Source organism: Primulina eburnea, chromosome 2 (assembly GCF_022965805.1).
Source record: "Primulina eburnea isolate SZY01 chromosome 2, ASM2296580v1, whole genome shotgun sequence".
Taxonomy (NCBI): domain Eukaryota; kingdom Viridiplantae; phylum Streptophyta; class Magnoliopsida; order Lamiales; family Gesneriaceae; genus Primulina; species Primulina eburnea.
The window spans coordinates 2,147,905-2,169,782 of NC_133102.1; the positions used below are offsets into that span (position 1 = coordinate 2,147,905).

The following is a 21,878-nucleotide window of genomic DNA, read 5'->3' on the forward strand; positions in this document are numbered from 1 at the left end:
AATAACGTCGACTCTTGCATTCTATTTATACCACTCATTATGATATGTTTATTTTGGATTCCAGTAGTATAAATGGAAGGTTATGTTTTATCCTCAGAGGTTATGCTGTCACCTTTGCCTAGTTCAATGGAGAAATTTAACAGATAATAGAGGATTAACACAGAAATTTCTATTACCCATAATTATTCCGATGCATAGGTCTCTCTTTTATGCATCTAACCAAATTTAACCTCGTCCGTCACCATTCGCAAGAAAATGAACAAGAAGAACTTAGACCAAACATGTTGATAACTTGTTATCATCTTCATGCGCACTACATTCTCTGTAAGGAATTTTGTAACATACAGACAACATATGTATCGATCTCATTTTGCCAATTTTGTCACTCATGAAGAAAAAGGTGGAAGATAAGAGTAGGTGTCTTGTGAGACCATACAAAAAAAATTTCTTCCATTTAAAATTTTTTTGGTTATATATATACATAAAAAGTGGGGAATCTCCCATTAATTAATTAAAAACATAAAAAGAGATTCCAACCGTCACAAATTCCTATTTTAATTGCTCATCATTTGTCGATTCTGCTCCTACTTATTCAATTCGTACGTATTTTCAGACAATATATTATTTTTTACGAAAATAAATAACAATTTTTTATATAATTAGTTTAGAAAATGATAGCGGGCCAAATATCATTAGTCATTACAATAATAATTTTCATGATTCTATTTATTATATATATATATATATATATAATAATTATTTAGTAAAGCAAGAGGACTGGACAGCATACGATGGATACCAACAAAAACGACAGAGAATCCACCGGCAATCTGCCGTCCCGACACAAGAGCACGCAGTATCATATATTTGGATCCAACTCCGACAACTCGTCTCCCTAAGAGCGCCACCCTGGTTGTCCCTAACCCCAATGGCTTTCTCTTCGCTCGCTCTGAATACTAATCACGTGCATCTTAATTTCTGCCCCAGTAACGGATGCTTGGCGCAGCTGGAAACTCCGGCATCCGCTATCCGAGCTCTTGTCCTTAACTCACCATCCAAAAAGAGGAGTTTGGGATTCCAACGCTGTTCTCGAGGAGTTGGACTGGTGGTGGCATCCGCCGGGATAGCAGACCTGAAGGTAGCGAATGATCGCACCGCTAGTGAGGAAGGTGGGATTTTGAGAGTTGGACTTGTATGCGGTGGTCCTTCCGCAGAGCGTGGAATTTCACTAAACTCTGCTCGATCGGTGCTCGATCATATTCAGGCATGGTGTTTATAGCTATCCTGACGCGCACAGATATTTGTCGTGTGTGTGTGTGTGTGTTTTGTTTTGTGTTACTTCGATTATCCTGGATTTGACCACTGTTGTATTGTCGATTGTCAGTAATAAACTTGTAGCGTTTAGCTATACAGCCTATACTAACATTGTTTTCTTGAATATGCCCTGTTGTAACAGGGTGACGATTTGCATGTAAGCTGCTATTACATTGACTGCAATCTCAGAGCATATGCCATATCATCTGCTCAGGTCTGCAGGCTTTTCTCTTGCTTGCCATATTTAGCTTTATATAATAATGTAGCCGCGTTGACTTTGAGATATGGTTGAGCTAAATATGAATTTGAAATTCATAATTTGATGGCGAGGAGGTTGAGACTTCGATCTTTCTTTTCTTGGACAAAAATGAAAGAAGAGAATCCAATGAATGTGATATCCATGCCCGATTTTATATGTTAGGGACACGCGGGAAATGTATTTTACCAATTTTCCATTGCAATACATATAACTGCTCTCTTATACTTTCTACTGGAATAATTATGTATGTGAAATGAGACAATTTTTGAATTGTGAAACATTTGATTTTTATGCTAACATGCTTTTATTATCTGGTTGTTGAGTTATCTTGTTATTTTTTGTATAGTTGTACTCGAACACACCTGCCGACTTTGATTTCAAACTTGAAAGGTAAGACTTTGCTTGGGCCTTGCATTTTTTTCTTTGCTGGTTAATTTTTTTCCGATACAAGATAATTCTATTCAGCCTTGCCCGAGGTTTCAATTCTTTGTCTGATTTCGCTGAACACCTAGCCGCCTCTGTGGACATTGTTTTTCCTGTAATACATGGACGCTTTGGAGAAGATGGTGGCATCCAAGTGAGATTATATTCAATACTAAACGTTCATAAACTTCATGATTGATATTAAGATTATACGCTAATTATCATGTCACGTGTGTACAAATACTTTTAGGAGCTATTGGAAAAGTCGAACACTCCATTTGTTGGAACCCGCTCCACTGAATGTCGCAAGGCTTTTGATAAAGTAAGTTTCTCGGATATTTAGCCTTTAAATAATTTTGTTTGACTAATTATATTGTATTGAATGCCTTGTGAGTGTTACTATTGTTTTCATTGTGGTCTAGCATTTCAGATGGTATGAATTTAGTCAATGATGATGGCCTAATGGACATAAAAAAAATTATATCATGTGACAGTAACTTAGTTGGCTGAATTAGATTGGTGGTGTTCTAGGAGTGATTCTGATTAGTGATCGAGTTTTGATGCCATACTTTCTGACAAATTGCAGCATGATGCCTCTTTGGAGCTTCACAAACGTGGATTTGTTACAGTACCCAGTTTTCTAGTTCAGGTGACCCTACAATTTTTGTTAACCTTTTATGTGCTTCTGAAATGATTTTTATCTTTTTTCTGGTAATTTGTTTCAGTTGTTTGCTTGAATGCATGTTTTTATATTCTCATGTTACCTTAGGTGTCGTAATATAGATTTATCATTACAGAGTGTTTTCTTTTTGTCTTTACTCTTTTCAGAACCTGAACCTTTCAACCGTATATGAATTTTTCTGTTGTTGCTTGTATTTGTCTTGGCAGCAGTTTCTTCTTCACTTCAATTTCTGATTGGAATCCAGTTCAAGTGAGAGAGTGTTCTAAAATGCACTTGTCTAAAGTTTCTTGACCTGTTGAACAGTTAATAAATTCCAGTTTTTTTTTATTGGTGGAACACACGCGCACACACACACATATATATAAAAGAGCGCTCCATATGCGTCCAATTCTTCTATGAAAAGCAGCAAATCATTACTGCATTTTCCAATCACATGACACCTGTAACATTGGTAGAATGGATTCCAGGGAAGTGAAAATGATGAAGCTGAGTTGTCAACTTGGTTTACCAAATATCATCTGGATGCAGAACAAGGAAAAGTTGTGGTAGGACTTTTACCATCTCTGAAAATTTGGACAGTGCGGTACTGTGGTAACAAGCCATCACTTTATGTTTTACTGGGCGACCAAGCTCTCTTGTGATAATGGCAGGTAAAACCTACCAGGGCAGGGTCAAGCATTGGAGTTACAGTTGCTTATGGTGTTACTGATTCTCTCCAAAAAGCAAATGCAATTATTTCAGATGTAAGTTGATGCAGTCCATTTATGTGTAGTTCTTTTTAGTTTTTAATCACCAGAGTTTATACTTGCTCCCTCAAAGTTGAAATTGGATGAAGTTTGAGGCGGCAGGGATATAAATTTGACTCTTTATTTTATAATTATCTGACCAGAAATAACTTTATGATGAGTACATCACCAGTCTTGAAAAAGAAAAGACCTATAACAGTTTTAATTTTTTTTAACACCAGTGTGCCCGAAAGGCAGAAACAATTGGCTTTTTGAAGATAAGATTGATTTTGAAATGTCCTACAGCCTTAAGCATGAAACTAGTTTTCAGATGGAGGAAATGTGCACTTGTTAGTTCGACTTTAGCCTTCTCAAAATTATAAGAATCTGAGCTTTGACAAACTTTATGATGGTTAAGTATAGTTGGAAAAAATGACAAACTTGAAGCTAATTAACTCACATTGAAAAACTTAGCAAGCGTTCAGTTATGCTTATGAAATCTCTGAGTTCTATAGATACATCCATTTAACTCAAAACATTGTTTTCTATTTGAGCAGGGAATTGATGATAAGGTTCTTGTTGAAATTTTTCTGGAAGGAGGTTGTGAATTTACAACTATTGTCCTTGACATGGGCCCTGGTTTGAATTGTCAGCCTGTTGCTCTACTGCCAACAGAGGTACATTCTCTCATATCTTGTCTTATGCATATTTGTCCAATATCATAATATATCTAGCTTATACTCGGTTGTTTTATGCTTAATTCAGTCGTTCCAGCTGCCTCTGAGTTGTATCAATTATATTGTAGTTTATTTTTCTTTCCAGAATGCAACAATGGTCATTCTCGAGTATATTTCAATTTTCCCAAAATGATAATCTAGCATCAATGTAAAGTAATTTAGCTGCATTCCCTGATTGAGTTACTGGTTCGTGGCCTGTGAAATTGATAGAACTTGTGTACACTTTCTATTCTTGTTACATGTAAATTTATGAGTGTTTTTTGCTTTTTATGAAGGATGCTTATTTATTTACGCTTCTATCAAAAATTCAACTTTGTCTCTTGTTTACTTTTTACTCTATGAATATCCACTTTCGACTATGTTTTTAGTTATTTATTTCTTTAATTTTTATTGCTCAAAGTTGCAAGACAAGAACTCGATATCTTGTTTTTTAAGGTGATCTTGATGAAAATCAGGCAACAAAAATTCTATTTGTAAAAAGAAGGTAAGTCAGTTACTGTCGTAGTTAGGGGTTACATGTGTTCATACTCTGGTTTAACGGTTTTTTGATCTAGTGAACTATTTTCACTTGGAGGTGTCTCAACTTTTCATGTTCTGTTGATTATTTGGTATTTGTGAACTAATTGTGAACTGTGACATTCCAAACCTTGCATGTAGAATGTTCAATGTAATAGATTTCCGTGGTATCCTGTCAGTACTAAATCTGTGAATCTTTTGAGGTTATATATGGATTTATGACATCACTGTGGAGCTAGCTTTCTAAACTGGTTGTTTTGGGTTCAACCACTATTTACTTGCTTACTTGATTACTAGGTCGAACTGCAAGCTCCAGGCAGCATTGACCTGAGTGAAAAGGACGTTATATTCAATTATCGGCGAAAGTACCTACCAACAAAACAGGTGTGAAGGGTTAATCGCACTCACACTGCATAAATATACTTTTCATTATGATTTCAAAAATTTTATGAATAGTGACTTTTCAGGTTATATGTTTTTACTGCTGTTCGAAGCGGAATTAATAATTTCTGTATCATATAGCAGAAAGAAGCTACTTTCCTAGATTGATCAAGATGGCAAACTGTTTTATTGGCGGAATCTTCCTTTTGCAATTGTCAAGTGAATTATGTTGTGTCGGAGATGTAGAAAAATTCCAGAAAATGATATGTCTTAGAGAGCACAACTTCATAGTTTTTATTTTTTTTCACTGCTATTTTGGACAGTTGAGTCCAGCAAACAAACCAGGGGAGAGCTGAACATCAGTCTTCATAGTTACCTGGAGAGATATAATTGTAACTCAACATTGGCACATCTCCATTATTTCTCGGCATCTAAAAAATGTTGAACTTAAAGGATACATCTGAATTTATCCATAAAAATTTTGCAGGTAGCATACTATACTCCACCTCGATTTCCAGAAGATGTAATAAAAAATATACGTGAAGGAGCTTCGTTGTTATTTCAACGGCTTGGCCTCCGTGATTTTGCTAGAATTGATGGTTGGTTTTTGCCACCTTCTGCTCATACGGCTTATCTTACCGACAATAAGATTGGAAAGTCCAAGTCAGGCACAATACTTTTCACTGACATTAACCTGGTGAGATACTAATGTTCATCATGTTGTCCTAGTTTTCGCTTCATGATTTGCAGTAAGATCTTTCCTCTTTTTTCTTTGTAGATTAGCGGGATGGAGCAAACGAGTTTCTTATTTCAGCAAGCTTCTAAGGTGCTCCATTAATGTTTGTTTTATGTGGATTGTTTGTCGAATATATTATTTTCACTCGTGAACTCATGGAATTTCTGGTGATATCCAACACAAATTAGTACATTCTTGCAAAATTTTAGATGGATTTCATGTTATACGTGCTTCTTTATCTTACTGTGACTATTTTGGTACTCAATTTTTCTTATCTTATGTTTCATGGTATGGTCCTGCTAAGAGAGAGGTATATGTGCAAAGTATGAATTAAGTGTCCTTCGTTAGAAACTACCACAAACCTATGCTCTGTTCTTTAGTGGATGGAACTAGTCATTATTCCAATCTAAATAAAATCTGTTGTGAACAGTTCCAACAAAAGTAATGTGTTGTATCCTGAAATTTCACCTGCTTTACCCTGTGAAAAATGGAATGAGAAATTTCTATTGTAGCATTTTCTATGTGATCTTTTTCATATCTGACAATTTCATCGTAAAGAGAATTAAATATTTTGAACTATAAATAGGATTTATTAAACTGTGCTACTCTGATGTATTAAGTGAATTACATTTTACGGATACGATCATTTGTAGGTTGGACTTTCACATTCTAATATCCTACGCACCATAATCCTACATGCTTGCTCGCGGTTTCCAAATCTCCTGGAACACAATATGGTTTCAAGTTCCTCGCTAAGATTGAAATCTTCACAAGCTTTATCGGAACATCAACATGCCCAGAAAGTTTTTGTTATTTTTGGTGGCAGTACATCGGAACGGCAAGTATCTCTAATGAGTGGAACTAATGTTTGGCTGAACCTGCAAGCCTTTGATGATGTAAGTATTTAGTTGTCTTTTTCTATGTAATGCTGTGGAAACAGTATTCACTTTTTGTGCTTAATAGTAAATTCTTTATTTTAACAATGTTCTCCGGAAATCACCAGTCACAACTTTATCTTTTGTGATATTATTGTTATTATTTTTCTTTACAGCTTGAGGTAATACCATGTTTGCTTGCTCCTGGAAATGGTTTTTCGCCTAATTTGGACTCGGACAAGGAAAAGATGGGAATAAGCTCCAGGGTGGTCTGGTCCTTGCCGTATGTGTACACCATACATTGCCATAAACAACTAATAGTGATTTTAATTATCCTACCTGATCTACTGCTTGCAACTTTACGTATTATATGCTCAACATAATAGTATTTACGAATACTCATGCTCAAGTGCTCAACAATACAGTCAATCCTTGGTCATGCCACTCTCTTAGCATTTTTTCTTTTTTTATACAATTTTAATTTTTGGTGTACAGTTATTCCATTGTGCTTAGACATACTACAGAAGAAGTGCTTGATGCATGTCTTGAGGCAATTGAACCTGTCCGAGCAGCATTGACATCCCATTTGCGGAGCCAAGTAATGAATGACATCGTGGAAGCCTTAAAAGGACAAGATTGGTTCCAAGGTTTTGATTTATCTGATGATTTACCGAAGAGATATTCCCTGGAACAGTGGATCAAGCATGCGAAGGCAGTTGGGGCAACTGTTTTTATTGCAGGTTCTTCCATTTTTGTAAATCACTTGACATTTGTCATTGTCCCATATTTGGTTTTGGTCTGTACTTATATTGCTGCGTTCTTTTGGTTCCCCCTGACAACCCTCATCATGGTTTCTAATCCCTACTAGTTTGGGGTACTAAAATAAGTTTATCATCCTTATATGGGTTCAATTTTTTTGCCGACTGTATTAGGTTTTTCTTCTAACCATGGAGGTTGCCTGTCATCCCCCATTAAATAAAAATTCCCATGCGAGAAGAAAGTTAGGTTTACTTTCAAAGTTACAACTCAATTAGGAGCCACCTGCTAAATTAATGCCACTTATGCGATATTTAGAAAAGTGATTTTTAGAGTTAACTTGTGTTCGAAAATGGAACTTATTTGAATCCTATTTGTTATAGGAAGAGAGTCTTGTTTGTATTTATGTAGAAATATATATGGGAAGGTAAAAATCCTCATGATTTAAATACTGATAGTCTAATGCACTGGACAGTACATGGAGGCATAGGTGAAGATGGAACACTCCAATCATTATTGGAGGCTGAAGGAGTCCCTTATACAGGTTAATTTTTTTTTTTAATCTCATTGGAGCATGCTCGGAAGGAAAGAATTCAGTGTTATCACTAAGATCAACTTTGACCGTGGCTCATTGGCATGTTGGTCCTTTTGTGTGGTAATTTTGTGGTATGATATTCATTCTTTCAGTTTTAAACTTTAGGTCCAGGTGTGATGGCGTCCAAGACATGCATGGATAAAGTTGCCACATCAGTTTCCCTCCAACATGTATGAAACATCTTTGTATACAATCATTGCTAAATTAGGATACATTCAAACTTGATTCTCTTGTTCTCATTCATCGTATGTGCATTTTTTCTGGCACCATCATTTGTTATCCGTTTGTTGTGGATTCGTGGATGCATATTAGATGGATAGAACATAAAAAAATGCTGAAAGGTAGTTTTAGCAGATAGATAGACGATACCTATCTCTCAGCACGGCATTGGTTTATATTGCCTGTTGAGATATCTTCTTACCAACTCTTGCATATTTTCTCCATTTTTTTTCTTTGTAACAAATGTCGAGGTGAAGCTTTATGAAAAGAAAGTCGAGAAATGTAGTTTCAAATGGTTTAGTGAAAGTAATTTGGAGATCTACCATCATCATTATTGTCCTTGACCAAAAAAGGACCCGCAGAGGATAAATGAGAAACTTGTTCTATTTTGATATATAGCTCGTAGATCATGGCGTCCTTACTATTCCTAAGGATGTCAAAAGGAAAGATGACTTCCTGAAAATGCCTGTCCTTAAAATTTGGCACGAGTTGACATCAAAACTTCAGTCTGGAACTTTATGTGTTAAACCAGCTAGAGACGGTTGCTCAACTGGAGTGGCAAGATTACGGTAGGTTTATGTTTGTCCCTCTTATTTGGCACATGCCGTTCAGGTAGCTTCATGCTTGAATAAGTCTTGGTTTTCTTTAATAAGCTGCTGCATGGCACATGTATTTCTATGATACAGGTGCGATGGAGATCTAGCAGTGTACGTTAAAGCACTGGAGAATTGTCTTCCGCAGATTCCTCCTAATAGTCTATCAAAGGTATGTATGAGTTCGACTTTCACTTAACCATGATGATTACTTAATTTTTTAGTGGGCGGACTATGACCTTTTTGGAACTAATTACGTAAAGCTTATAGATTGTAATTCGGTATCTGCATCAGTTAGTTGTTTTGATGTGCAATTTTTATTTTATTTTTTAACCAGTAGTTTTTCTAGGCACATGGAGTGATTGAGATGCCAATTCCTCCTCCAGAGCTCTTAATATTTGAGCCATTTATCGAGACCGATGAGATAGTAGTTTCCTCCAAATCAAGTGAGAAAAATATGCACCATCTTCTATGGAAAGGCAACAGCAGATGGGTAGAAGTAACAGTTGGCGTTGTAGGAAAACATGGATCAATGCATTCATTGACTCCTAGCATTACCGTGAAAGAATCCGGGGATATATTATCTCTTGAGGAGAAATTTCAAGGTATCTCTTCTTCTGAGTGGGTGTTTTCTAAGTTCTCTTGGAATTTTCCTGGATATGTTCATTTTGTTTTCAATAAACTAAATAGGAGTGCCTTTAAAATTGCCTAAAACTTTATGCCTGTAATACACATTGAATTTGAGTCAAATATATCAATTATTCTTATGTACAAACATGACTTGTCTACCTTACAAGGACTTCCGTACTTTTGACTTCTGTTGGAGATCTGGGATTGGTAAATCTGCACTATTTCCCGGAATCAGAAAACAAATTTGCTGTAAAACCTGGACGGTGACTGCATTAAACAATCTTTCGCCTGATGAAATTGATTTTTCTTTGTCAGGTGGTACTGGCATCAATTTGACACCACCTCCCCTCTCTATTATAAGGTTTGGTGTGTGCCTTTTCTTATGGTATTCTTCATCTACCTATGCATAACAGCTGCAATAGTGATATTCTGTACTCTATGCAATCTATGTCCATTATGCTGCCTATGAAGTTGCTATCATGGGTTTCATGATGTGTTTATTTCTATATTGAAGGCATTTAGGTTTGATTACCTTATTTTACTCTGTTTCTGAAAGAAATTTCATCGCTAATTGATGCTGAGGTCCTTTCTTTGATGCTGCTGCTGCTTGGCATTCAATTCCTTTCTATTACTAAGTGATAAAGATGCTTTGCTTTAAATAAGATTTTGATGTTTTTTTAAGTTGCAATGAATCATTTTCTGTCCAATGCCATTTCCCGCTTTATTCATCAACTTCTTTATTTTTGCTTATATTCTTTGTAATGATAACAGTGGTGACGCCTTAGAGAGATGTAAAAATCGTATTGAACTCATAGCAAATACGCTGCAGTTGGAGGGATTTTCAAGAATCGACGCATTCGTTAACGTCGACAGTGGCGAGGTATGTTCAGCTAAAAATATGAGAGTGAAACCATATTATGTTGTGAGATAACTAAACTATTATCCGCTGCAAAATAATTTCACTTCTATGTATCTTTGTCATTGGAATTTCTTCCAAGAAGAAGATGTTGATATTTTTTCGCAATGTAACTTTGTGTCATATCTTATTTGTTTCAAGGACTCATAAAATCATTTGATGTTTTCCATATATTTGAAATCGAATGCGTAACCTTAATGTCGATAACATTTGTTTCAGGTATTAATCATAGAAGTTAATACTGTTCCCGGGATGACGCCTTCCACAGTATTAATTCACCAGGTGAACTTTACACTTGATGATGTTCTTCATTCAATATAGGGAGAGGCTTGATGAGTCAGTAGACAAGTGTATAATTTGATACAAGTCAACTCAAGATAATTTTCATGTAGGCACTTGAAGAAAAGCCTCCGATGTATCCTCACAGATTCTTCCGTACGCTGCTGGATTTGGCTTCTGAGAGATCTTTGTAATCCACTATTATAATCTTAATTGTTGGAGATTTATGCAATAGTTGTCGTTTTTCAGATATTTTACTTTTGTTTCAAGAAAGTTGTAAGAGTTTGAATGACCCTGTGACATTTCTATTTTGGCTTGTTGGTTTTTTAAATCCTAATGCTGTGTTGTACTTTAACAGTGTCCACCAGACGGCACTGCTTTCCCCACCTATAGCTATACTACAAACAAATATAAAATAAGTAATTTTAGTATTTAAAAAATAACAAATAAATGCCCAAGGATTCATCCGTGAGTCGTGACTATCAAGGAGGTTCCAATTTTCTTTATTTTTTTTTTACTGTTATATTTTCAGGTTTGTTTCGCAATTAAATTAGATATATATAAATTTCATGTTAAGATGAAATTTATATATATCTAATTTAATTTTCAAATGTGTATATAAATAATAAAAATATATATTTACTAAAATTTTAAAAATAAAATAAGCTTTTAACACTATTAAAATAATATTTTTAACACAATTTAAAATCCAAATAATCATATATAATTAAAAAAATTTAAAAACGGTCCAACCATTTTTAAATTTGTTCACTGGTTCAATGCCAGTCTGACCAGTAAAATGTTTTTTTGGATTTTATCCGAATCAGACCGTGATCGTTCACGGTCGAACCGACTGATACGATCCAACTATAAAAACATTGGCTTTAAGAAATTACAATTTTAAAAAATAATTTACTAAGAAAAGAAACTAACAGTAAGTAGTGGAATAAATATGATTTGAGAGTTACTTTTTGAATTTGAAAATGTGTCAATATGTACGTGTATACATGAAAATATTTATGAAATCGTTTCATAAGTTAATTTAATCTAACGTGACAGAGATTAATATGTCTTCATCTATTTGAATGAATTTATGGCCTTAGAAATATATAGTCATACTGATTCAAATCATTTGTGCTTTGCCCATCAATGAATCTCAGGACTTGATTGGATGTTGGCAACCTATGTTGTTTAATTACTTATGTCAAATTTAATGCACTTCTATTCTAATTAAGACAAAAATTTGTGTGAGACGGTCTCACGGGTCATATTTTGAGAGACATATCTTTATTTGGGTAATCCATGAAAAAGTATTACTTTTTATGCTAAGGGTATTACTTTTTATAGTGAATAAGGGTAGGGTTGACCCGTCTCACAGATTGAGATCCGTGAGACGGTCTCACAGATTGAGATCCGTGAGACGGTCTCACATGAGACCTACTCTCTAATTAATACCAGGAATATTACATCAAAATTAGATCTTAATTAAACTTTTTTTTTTCCTGCTAATAATTACAAGTGATTAATTTAATTCATTCCGGAAAATGAAGCTCATATTTAGTTCCACTCGCACGCCTGCCGCCACAGGCCACCCTCATATCGCAAGCATCAACCCCGGCAGCGACCGTTTTGCGAGGTCTCGGGGGTGGCTCTGCCACAACGTGGTGGCGCTCAGGCAGGCGAGGGGCCTCCTCAAATCCCTGACAATCAGCCAAGTGTTGAAGTATTCTCTGAACTGAGTGATAAGTCCATCTTTCAGCGTCCACACATGCACCCAATACACTTGAGCCCCCTCCCACCCCTCCACGATCACCCGATCATCAATGGCATCGATGCTCCGGGGCTCGAACTTGAAATCCGACGGCAAGGATTTCCCGGTGAGCATTTTCATCATGTGGTGGCCATTTTGTGGCCCATGGAACCACCACTCTAAGTCACTAGCAATGAGCTCGGATATTTTCTTGGCCGCGTCGTCGCCGCTGGATAACGCCTTGTAGACGTTTTCGACCGTGGTGGCGTTCAGATTTTCCAGCGCCGAAGTGTTCAAATTCACATTTTTGGCCTCCATTTTGATGACGATCAAATAACAGAAGGAACGAGTGTGGTTACTTTCTTTAGAAGTAAAGTGGCTTTATTGATGTTTGTGTTCTTGCATGTTATGCTTGGAGGAAGGCCTTTTATAGGGAAATTTAGAGAAAAAATGTAAAAAAATTGTACATAGAACTATATGTCGATAAATATTTTTATACTATCAATTAGAGAATTATGTATTCATATATTTTTTTAGTATATGATATATATATATATATATATAACAAATATATTTTTATAAATTTGGCTCCTCTTCTAATGGCATAAACTTGTACGGGATGTATTTTGTGTTATTGTGAATATTGGTAGGGTTGACCCGTCTCACAGATACACGATTCGTGAGACCGTCTCTAAAGAGACCTATTCTCTCCTAATTATATCATATCACTTAATTTTGGTTTACATTTGTCGAAGCATTCTTTTAACATGATGTGGTGTAACACATAACACGAGATGTGTCAGGCCTTACATGGTGCAAGGTATTATCTAGGATCCTTAAAAATCAATGGCAATTAACGAAGAAATTAAAGTAGTTTTTTAGTCTGCATCGGAACCAAACAATTAAAATTTAATTTCATAGTAAACAAAGATGAGATATTTGATTATGAGAAGTTTGTGTTTGTATTGCATCATTGGGTTATTCTAGCATTCGGCAAACTATGGTATCATTTTATTATTCATTACATTACAATCAGAGACGAATCGAGTAATAAAAAAAAATCATTACATTATACTGTTCAATAATGTTGTGACGTCAAAGAGGTGGGCTGAGCTTTGGCTTTGGAAAGAATTGCTTTTAGCTAGCTAAGTAAAAAACTTACATACGAATTTGGTTCTTGCACTTCTCTGTAAATGGTAAGTCCAATTTTATATTTGAATATGTGATATATTTATAGCAATTCGAAGCATTTTTTTACGGGGAATAATATTTTTCTTGTTATGTAATTTACATATTTTTTTATTGTTGGTCAAATTATAGAATTATGGGAATATTACTGTTATATTAAAATATATAGCTGTATGTATCCTGCATCTAATCGATCACAAACCCAACCCAACGAAAAGTAAAATAAAATCACATCCGATCCTCCAAAATGAATCTTGCTCAAATAATGAATGGGTAGGGCCGATGCATTTAAGGATTGGAGCTGGATCCAACCAGGTGCCGCTCGTGTACAAGATTGAGACATTCCTCGAAATCATCCCCCCACAACAATCGAACCACTGAATTCAATTACTCGGATCGAATACAACGGATGGGAACAAGCTAAGGCACCCGCCCGATCGTCGTCGTCGGTTGTGGAATAATATCAGATCGATGGAGACCTTACTAATTTGGTTCTTTAAGTAAAAATGTTGTTTTCATTCATAATTAAGACCCTCCATCTTCATGGCCATGTAAGTAAATATATAGGATTAAGTTGTACGTATGTGTTTTGCACCAATTTACAGTTTATGGGGTCAAATATATAACATTGATTCTGATATCAGTTGTAGCTTTATAGTTAGGACACTTGGTCTTTCTTTTTTACAAAAAATATAGTTAACATAAATGATCATACGATAATTCAAGGTTTCAAGTTACTAGCTATATATTATCATGTTTCGATTTTTCTCCATATAAAATAATTTATTTTTTCCCCGACACATGACACGTCAAAAAGATTTCTGATAATATTGATTCATAATTTTATTAATAAATTTTTTAGGATTAATATATCACGATCTATTTTATTAATTTGCTGCAATTAAATATATCGTATAACATATATATTTATAAAAAAAATTATATATGATACTAATTTAGGGTCGGAGATTGATCAATCATTTGGAATCGAAATGGAGGTACCCATCCAATTATTTGTGGGGTCGAGAATTAAAGTTGGCTGCAAATGGAAAGAATTCTACGGTCCAAGATTTTCTTGCTACATGTCCACAAAAGATGTTTATTATAGATGAATTAATTGGCTGGCATCTCTTTTTCTGTGAAAAATTTCATTTTTTTTCATTGTATATAAAAACAATATTCTTGAAATTATTATTTTTTCGTGGATGACCCAAATAAGAGACTCGTCTTACAAAATACGACCCGTGAAACCGTCTCACATAAGTTTTTTGTTATCTCAAAATATCTTCTTTTTTTTCCAAGGACTCGTGTGAGACTGTCTTACGAGTCAATTTTGTGACAAATCTCATATTCTACTCGAAAAATAAAAAAATATTATTTTTTATGTCAAAAAGTATTGTTTTTCATTATATAGATGGATCAGGTCGACTTATTTCATTAATATAAATCCGTAAGACCGTCTTAGAAAATAACTACTCTCTTTTTATCACCTTTATTTCATTTTCTTTACATGAAAAATCAAATTTATGTAAAATATATATTAAAAATAAATTTTAAATTTAAATTTAGTATATGTTAAGTTTTGGTCTCACAGAAACAAATTAGTGTCCAGGTGAAATTTTCAATCCCCAAAATATTCCTTTTTGGCATAACAAATTAATTTTATTTGAAAATAAAAAAAATTATAAAAAAATATTTTTAATTTTACAGATTTTACTTTAATTTATATAACACGAAAAAAAATCGAGACGCTTCTTTTGATATTTTCCAAATTATCTTACAAGATCCACTTTGAACAATTGCTGGGCTTTTCAACTTTTTCTCTCGCATTTTGGGCTATATCCATACTAATCATGGGCTTGGAAAACTTCCAGCTCATACACACTGGGCCCTATTTAAAAATCGAGGCCTAGTATTAGAATATGCAGTTGCATTGGGATATGGGCTAGCCTGATACTATTATGGGCCAGACCTTCACAGGGCCCGAAGAGGCTTACTGTATAAAACACGTCACATTAAAATATGTCGTTTCCCTCGCCGCGTAGCCTAGTCAATCGGTTCCCACACGTCGCCCAACTCTGTCGTCGTCTACGCCGCGATACCTTTCCCTTTCTGGTTAATCTTCTCCTTCAAAATCTTTACCACAATTATACACAAATCTGTGCCAAATACATAATTCTGCGCGCAATTTACCAAAAATTGAGTTGAAATCTCGCTTCTTCGGAGTGATTTTCGCCTAAAAGTTATCCTTCCAAAGCATGTTTTCCCTTTTTGTCCCTCCCCTTTCCCTTGATTTGCGATTCTCTTGTCCTTCTCCTTTCTGTTCTCTCGTCGGGGCTAACCACACTTCTGCTCGCTTCTGCTCCCGCTAAATTCTCTTTTATCTTTCTGTTTTGATGATTTTTTGAAAGGGTTTTCACGTGCATATGTATATACGTAGAGAAAACTGAGGTGAAGAATTGGGTTTTTTCGGTTATTTTTTTTGTTTATGGAGCGGGCTGTGGGTAAACGGAGTTTTCTGAGGAATATACTGGTGCGTCTGCTGTTGTGTTGCGTGTTTATCGTCGCTCTCCGATTCGCTTATGTGGTAACTATCCGTGGGGAGTCCTGTGATTTCGGCGATTTCTGTTTCTTCTCTTTGCCGGAGGATTTCAACATCGTTTCCGCAGGCGATCAAGTAACCGATTCCTCTTCAGATGCTGTTTCGACCTCCCGGGAAACGGTTCCGTCGACCTCGAAGAAGATTCCTGATCTGTGGACCACTGAGGGTTTCCAGAAGGCGGTGAATTTCTACTCGTCGATCTTCCAGGATCTGATCTCCGAAGGATTTTTGAGCTACAATTCGAAGTCCCTTTGCGTTGAAACGCAGACGGGAGCAGATGTTTTTGCTTTGAGGGAGAATGGTGTGGATGATTCGATCGGTATTTTTAAGAAACCTTCGAAGCCTTTGGTGGTTTCGGGAGAAGGTGTTAAGCAGCCGTTTGCTGATGAGGTATTTGATTTTGTGTTTTGCGGAGGTGGAGTGGTGGAGAAATCAATGAGGCCGGGTGATTTCGCGGCAGAGATTGGGCGGACCCTGAAGCCCGAAGGGTTTCTGGTGGTCCACACGGCATCAAAAGACAAGTATAGCTTTGCTTCGTTTCTTGATTTGTTTAATTGCTGTAAATTGGTTAAGACTGAGGACATTAAGGGGCATGATCCCGATATGCCATTTGTTCGCCAGATTGTTATGAAAAAAGCGGGTAAGAATTCTAACACCGGAAGAATTAATGTCCCCGGCGTGAAAATTTCTGGTGGCCAAGCCGTGGACAACTGCTTTGTCTCCAACTATAAAAAAGAACTGATCCTGAAAGCGGAGCCTCTGATTGCTAAAGAACCATTAAAACCCTGGATTACACTAAAGGATAATTTGCGGAATATCAAGTACTTGTCTTCGATGGTGGACATTAGTTTTAAGCGAAGGTATGTTTATATAGATGTTGGAGCTAGAAGCTACGGTTCTAGCATTGTCAGCTGGTTTAAGAAGCAATATCCTAAGCAGAACAAGACATTTGATATATATGCAATCGAAGCAGATGAGTCCTTTCATGATGAGTACAAGTACAAGAAGGGGGTCACTTTGCTTCCATACGCCGCATGGATCAGAAATGAGACCTTGTTTTTCGAAATCAACCAAGACCCTAGTCACAAAGAGGTAGAGAAAGGTAGGGGGATGGGCCGAATTCGACCTATTCAGTCGTCAGGTGGTTCTAGCTCATCCCGTGTAGATGAAATTCAAGGATTCGACTTTGCTGATTGGCTGAAGAACACTGTCTCAGAGAATGACTATGTGGTGATGAAAATGGACGTGGAAGGGACCGAATTTGATTTGATTCCGAAATTGTTCCAAACCGGAGCAATTTGCTTAATAGACGAGATCTTTCTTGAATGTCATTACAATCGGTGGCAAAGATGCTGTGTGGGTGAGAGAACCACCAAGTACCAGAAAACGTACGGGCAGTGCCTGAATCTTTTAACTTCTCTTAGGAAGAGCGGAGTTCTAGTGCATCAATGGTGGTAATTGCTTACCATATGATATGTTGTATTTACATTGTCTCCTTTAGCAAACAAATGAATATGTTGTAGGTTCTTTTCCTTCTCCTTTTGGCTATGTATTCTTCCCTTGAGGCAAAGGGTACAGTTATATTTAGTGAACCGTTGTCTAGTAAAACAATGCGTTTTCCCTATGAAATTGTTTGATTCTTTTAATGATTCTATTGATTGAATAAGAAAACTTTTAGAGATGGGAAACATAAACTTTGTTATGGTTCTTGTTTCTTAGATGGATGTCTGTCTACACTAGGAATTTTAACGTTTTAGACAATTTTTTGGTTTTGTAAGGTTTTTTTGTTTTGATTTCGGACCAATCCTTGGGCTAAAAGTCCGTATTCCACGTTCCTGGATATAAATACAACAATTTTTAAACTACTTTTTATTCAGAGCTTGTAAACTACAAATGTGTGAGATATTTGTTGATTTTATCAGATCCTTGAAAAACTTTATTTGATAAGTTTCGTTAGATATATTTTGATTATTATTTATGTAAATAATGATTATTGAGACAATTTGTTAATGTCTTTGGTATGTGATTTTATTTTTAATAAAAAAAAATCGTAAGAAAATTCATGATTTGGGAAAATTAAAATCAATTAAAATAATACAAAACCGATTTGGTATCACACAAACGCCCAATCGATCAATGATATTAATGATCTCGCACGCGTTAAGTTTAATTAAATCTGATAATTTTTTGTATTTTTACTTTAATTATTTTTCATATGAATGATAGATTATTTAAAATATAGACAAAAATATTTGAATTTTAAAATATAGATATAGATAAGATCGAAATCTAAAAAGAATGCTTATTTTAAGGAAAAAAATATAAAAAATTTATACAAGGATTTATCAAATTATTTGTAAGTCAGTTAGTATAATGGTCTAAATTTTAATTAGACCGTAAGCTTTTCACATTAAAAGGACAAAAACTATAAAAAGAAAGTAATAAAATAAAAACAAAAAAGTGCCCATATATATTAAATATATATTGAAGTTTTCTGTATATTTCAAACAAGAACTATAGAGCATGGTGTTTTTATTGGTTGTTAATAAAGACTAGCGTTTTATTTTTTTAGAGTAGCAGGTCTCTTGTGAGATACTTTCACGAATCTTTATCTATAAGACGGGTCAATCATACGGATATTCACAATAAACAATATATTTTTAGCATAAAAAGTAATATTTTCATGGATGATTCAAATAAGATATCTGTATCACAAAATACGACCTGTGAGATCATTTCACACAAATATTTACATTTTTAGAGAAGGTTATTTTGTTATAATTGAAATTCTCACGTAAGCTGTAAATCTATCACTTTTTAAATTATATATTGATTTGCCCAATGACCAAAGTTTTAACAAACGAAAAAAGGGAGAAGGAAAATAAGAAAAACAATAATACAAAACGAAGCCACAAAAAAAGTGCCAATGTTAATAATACATACTTAATTCGAGGGATGGCCGGCCATCTCTGCATGGATAAGAAGGACATATATTTAATTAATAAAATAAAATAAAATTCTACATTAAATGCAGGATCGTGTCAAATATAGTAAAAAAAATAAACAGGCAAAGGTTCACGACTACTCCCCTGAAAGGGTGGGATCGGAGTCTGACTGTAAGGTCAAATGTGCCATTGTTGCTTGAATGGCCATATTTTGTCATCCAAAAAAAAAGCCCTCCCAATTTTTTTTTTATTCCCATGTTGAAAATGCATTGAAGTTTGTTGCGATGTTTTAATGGATTCTTTTGGAATCCATTCTGATCATGTTGCAATCCATCCATCTCACTGGCCATATTCCCTCTGAATGATTCTTCTTCTACCCTAAGAAGCTTACGATTCAATCTGTTTAGAATTGATCAACCACTAATTTGATCAGAAGGGTCTGTCTTTAATCTTCGAGGATCAGAACTTTTTTTGTGGCTTTAATTATTGGGTTTCTCATCCCTTGAGAGGAGAAGTCGAGGGCGGAAAATGGGTGCATGTTGTTCGTGTCAAAGGGGAGGCAATTTCGAAGGTTTTTTGGTCGAAGGAGAAGAACACGAGAGAGATTTTGATGACGAAAACATAGTATTAACTCGCGAGGCTGGTGCACGCGTTAGGCTGCAGGGATCGTCTAAATACGTGTCTATGTTCTCTCAGCAAGGGAAGAAAGGGATCAACCAAGACGCCATGACGGTTTGGGAGGTACACATTTTTCTATTTTCTGTTGAATAATTTCTTCATTAGTGATTGAATCATGCAAAGATTTTTTTTGGCCTTTTCTTTGATCTCTTTTCTTTTTTTGATGGACGATTTTCAAATGATGAATCCATGTTATTTGTAGATGTTCATTTTCCCTTTCATTTGCTTTATGATATGAGGAATTTCGACAGGCTAACTACAATAACTACTATAAATACCATGGTTTTCAGAGCTTTTCTGGTGACAAAGATATGTTATTCTGCGGTGTGTTCGATGGACACGGCCCTTCTGGCCACAAGGTGGCCCGTTACATTCGCGAAAATTTACCAACAAAGATATCATCGTTGTACAGACAGCCCAGTGTTGAGGGAAATGATTGTGCTCTTGATGTGGAAAATTACGATGACTGTGAAAATCCGGATTTCAAGAATCCGTATTTCTTGTCATGGAAGGCCAGACTGATCAAGTGTTTCCATGAAGTAGACGAAGAACTCGAGAATGAAGTCTCGATTGAAAGCTATTGCAGTGGGACAACAACAGTATCTGTTCTTAAAAAGGTATAGATTCTCATTTGTTGGAAAATATCATCGTCAAAAAATAATGGAATTTGATGGTTCTTGTTTCTGCTTCTCGTTTTCAGGGTGAACATCTGATAATTTCAAATTTAGGTGATTCTCGGGCTGTTCTTTGCACGAGAGATGAAACTGATGAGCTTATTGCCGAACAACTCACAGTTGATCTTAAACCAAATCTTCCATGTTTGTGTTTCTTCTTCTTCGTGATCTTCTGTTACCTTGTAATATAACACGTATATAGCCTCACAATTAAAATATATCAGCTGAAACACAACGAATCAGAAGCTGCCAAGGCCGAGTAATGGCAATGGATGAAGAGCCAAATGTGTACAGAATATGGATGCCTCATGAAGATTGCCCTGGTCTAGCCATGGCTAGAGCTTTCGGAGATTTCTGTTTAAAAGATTTCGGTCTCATTTCCACTCCCGAAGTAACATACAGAAAACTCACTGAAAGGGATGAATTTGTGGTCTTAGCCACTGATGGGGTAAGAAAAAACAAAAGAAACCGTAATTCTAACTCACGGGATGCTACATTGGCTTAAAAAATAATCGCTCTCACAAATTCTAAGTTTGAGTAGTTCTGTGATCTAATGCAATATCATTTTGGGCTTGGATTCTTTTATAATGTACTTATGATCTAACATCAGACTCTTTGTCTTATCAGATATGGGATGTGTTATCAAATAACGAAGTGGTAAGGATCGTTGCATCATCAAGAAAGCGTTCCATGGCTGCAAAATATCTTGTAGACCATGCGGTTAGAGCGTGGAGATACAAGTACCCTCGAGCCAAGATTGATGACTGTGCTGTAGTATGCTTGTTTTTCAAACGACAGAGGCCGGTTTTAACAAAATCCGTGTCGGAAATGAGCGAGCTGAGTTTCAACCAGACATACAGTTATGGGAAAACTACGAGAAATGATGATGGACTTGACACGGTTTTGAATTGGGAAGGTGATGGAAACTCCGAAAATGGCGGAAATGGTTCGAACTTGGGTCCGAACAGGATGAAGAAAAGAAGGCAAGGGAAGAATAAACTTGAGAATGTTGAAAAGTGATGGAGTTTGGGATAATCCGAGTGTTTTGTGTGTAAATATTGAGGTGAAAAGGAAAAACAAGAATGGGCTTGAGCGGTTTAGCGGGAGAGGAGACTCGAAGAAATTTGTGTTTTCACTTTGGTTTGTTTTATTTATTTATTTTTGAAAATATAAAAATAAATTTCAAAGTTTATTTTTAGGGATGTCAAAATCAGAAACGATTCACCAGTCCGATACGATGCAACCCGAAAAAAATTAGGTTTGAGGGTTTTCGGGTTGGATCCGATAGCTGACCTGAAAAAAAAATGATCGAGTTGGGATTTGGTTTGGTTGACCCGGGTTGATCCGAAAATTTTAAATTTTTTAAAATAAATATAATTAATAAATATTGTCTACATTTTTATAT

General features: G+C 35.5%; 3 protein-coding genes across 5 annotated transcripts; all 3 read left to right on the forward strand.

Annotated features, from left to right (window-relative positions):
- Positions 1–771: 771 nt before the first annotated feature.
- On the forward strand, positions 772–10,991 carry LOC140818262 (uncharacterized). Of its 3 annotated transcripts, none has more exons than XM_073178174.1 (24): positions 772–1,264; positions 1,457–1,528; positions 1,920–1,963; positions 2,039–2,150; positions 2,247–2,318; positions 2,583–2,645; positions 3,134–3,223; positions 3,329–3,421; positions 3,961–4,080; positions 4,954–5,040; positions 5,525–5,734; positions 5,816–5,863; positions 6,427–6,669; positions 6,825–6,931; positions 7,144–7,388; positions 7,880–7,948; positions 8,105–8,169; positions 8,618–8,787; positions 8,905–8,983; positions 9,161–9,416; positions 9,757–9,802; positions 10,213–10,321; positions 10,577–10,639; positions 10,750–10,991. In XM_073178174.1, the coding sequence occupies exons 1-24, from the start codon at positions 929–931 to the stop codon at positions 10,828–10,830; spliced, it is 2,880 nt and encodes a 959-aa protein (XP_073034275.1). In that variant the 5' UTR covers positions 772–928; the 3' UTR covers positions 10,831–10,991. The 3 variants fall into 3 exon arrangements, with proteins under 3 accessions (XP_073034275.1, XP_073034285.1, XP_073034293.1); XM_073178184.1 differs by having other exon boundaries at positions 3,146–3,223; XM_073178192.1 differs by having other exon boundaries at positions 1,041–1,264; positions 2,086–2,150.
- A 4,617-nt stretch (positions 10,992–15,608) lies between these two features.
- LOC140818278 (uncharacterized) lies at positions 15,609–17,822 on the forward strand. The gene has a single exon (XM_073178204.1). It carries the CDS (start codon positions 16,063–16,065, stop codon positions 17,632–17,634), a length of 1,572 nt encoding a protein of 523 aa, XP_073034305.1. The 5' UTR covers positions 15,609–16,062; the 3' UTR covers positions 17,635–17,822.
- Positions 17,823–19,262: 1,440 nt separating this feature from the next.
- Positions 19,263–21,653, forward strand: LOC140824466 (probable protein phosphatase 2C 65). Its single transcript, XM_073186053.1, has 5 exons — positions 19,263–19,862; positions 20,090–20,416; positions 20,500–20,617; positions 20,698–20,921; positions 21,101–21,653. Exons 1-5 carry the CDS (start codon positions 19,650–19,652, stop codon positions 21,491–21,493), a joined length of 1,275 nt encoding a protein of 424 aa, XP_073042154.1. The 5' UTR covers positions 19,263–19,649; the 3' UTR covers positions 21,494–21,653.
- Positions 21,654–21,878: the final 225 nt, after the last annotated feature.

Bases quoted from the DNA above. Each gene is read 5' to 3' on its own strand.
- LOC140818262 (XM_073178174.1), top strand. From the start codon at position 929: ATGGCTTTCTCTTCGCTCGCTCTGAATACTAATCACGTGCATCTTAAT. The intron at 5,041-5,524 runs GTGTGAAGGGTT...AAAATTTTGCAG, and splicing joins AGTACCTACCAACAAAACAG to GTAGCATACTATACTCCACC. The intron at 7,949-8,104 runs GTTAATTTTTTT...TTTAAACTTTAG, and splicing joins TGAAGGAGTCCCTTATACAG to GTCCAGGTGTGATGGCGTCC.
- LOC140818278 (XM_073178204.1), top strand. From the start codon at position 16,063: ATGGAGCGGGCTGTGGGTAAACGGAGTTTTCTGAGGAATATACTGGTG.
- LOC140824466 (XM_073186053.1), top strand. From the start codon at position 19,650: ATGGGTGCATGTTGTTCGTGTCAAAGGGGAGGCAATTTCGAAGGTTTT. The intron at 19,863-20,089 runs GTACACATTTTT...CATGGTTTTCAG, and splicing joins ACGCCATGACGGTTTGGGAG to AGCTTTTCTGGTGACAAAGA. The intron at 20,618-20,697 runs GTTTGTGTTTCT...AAAATATATCAG, and splicing joins TCTTAAACCAAATCTTCCAT to CTGAAACACAACGAATCAGA.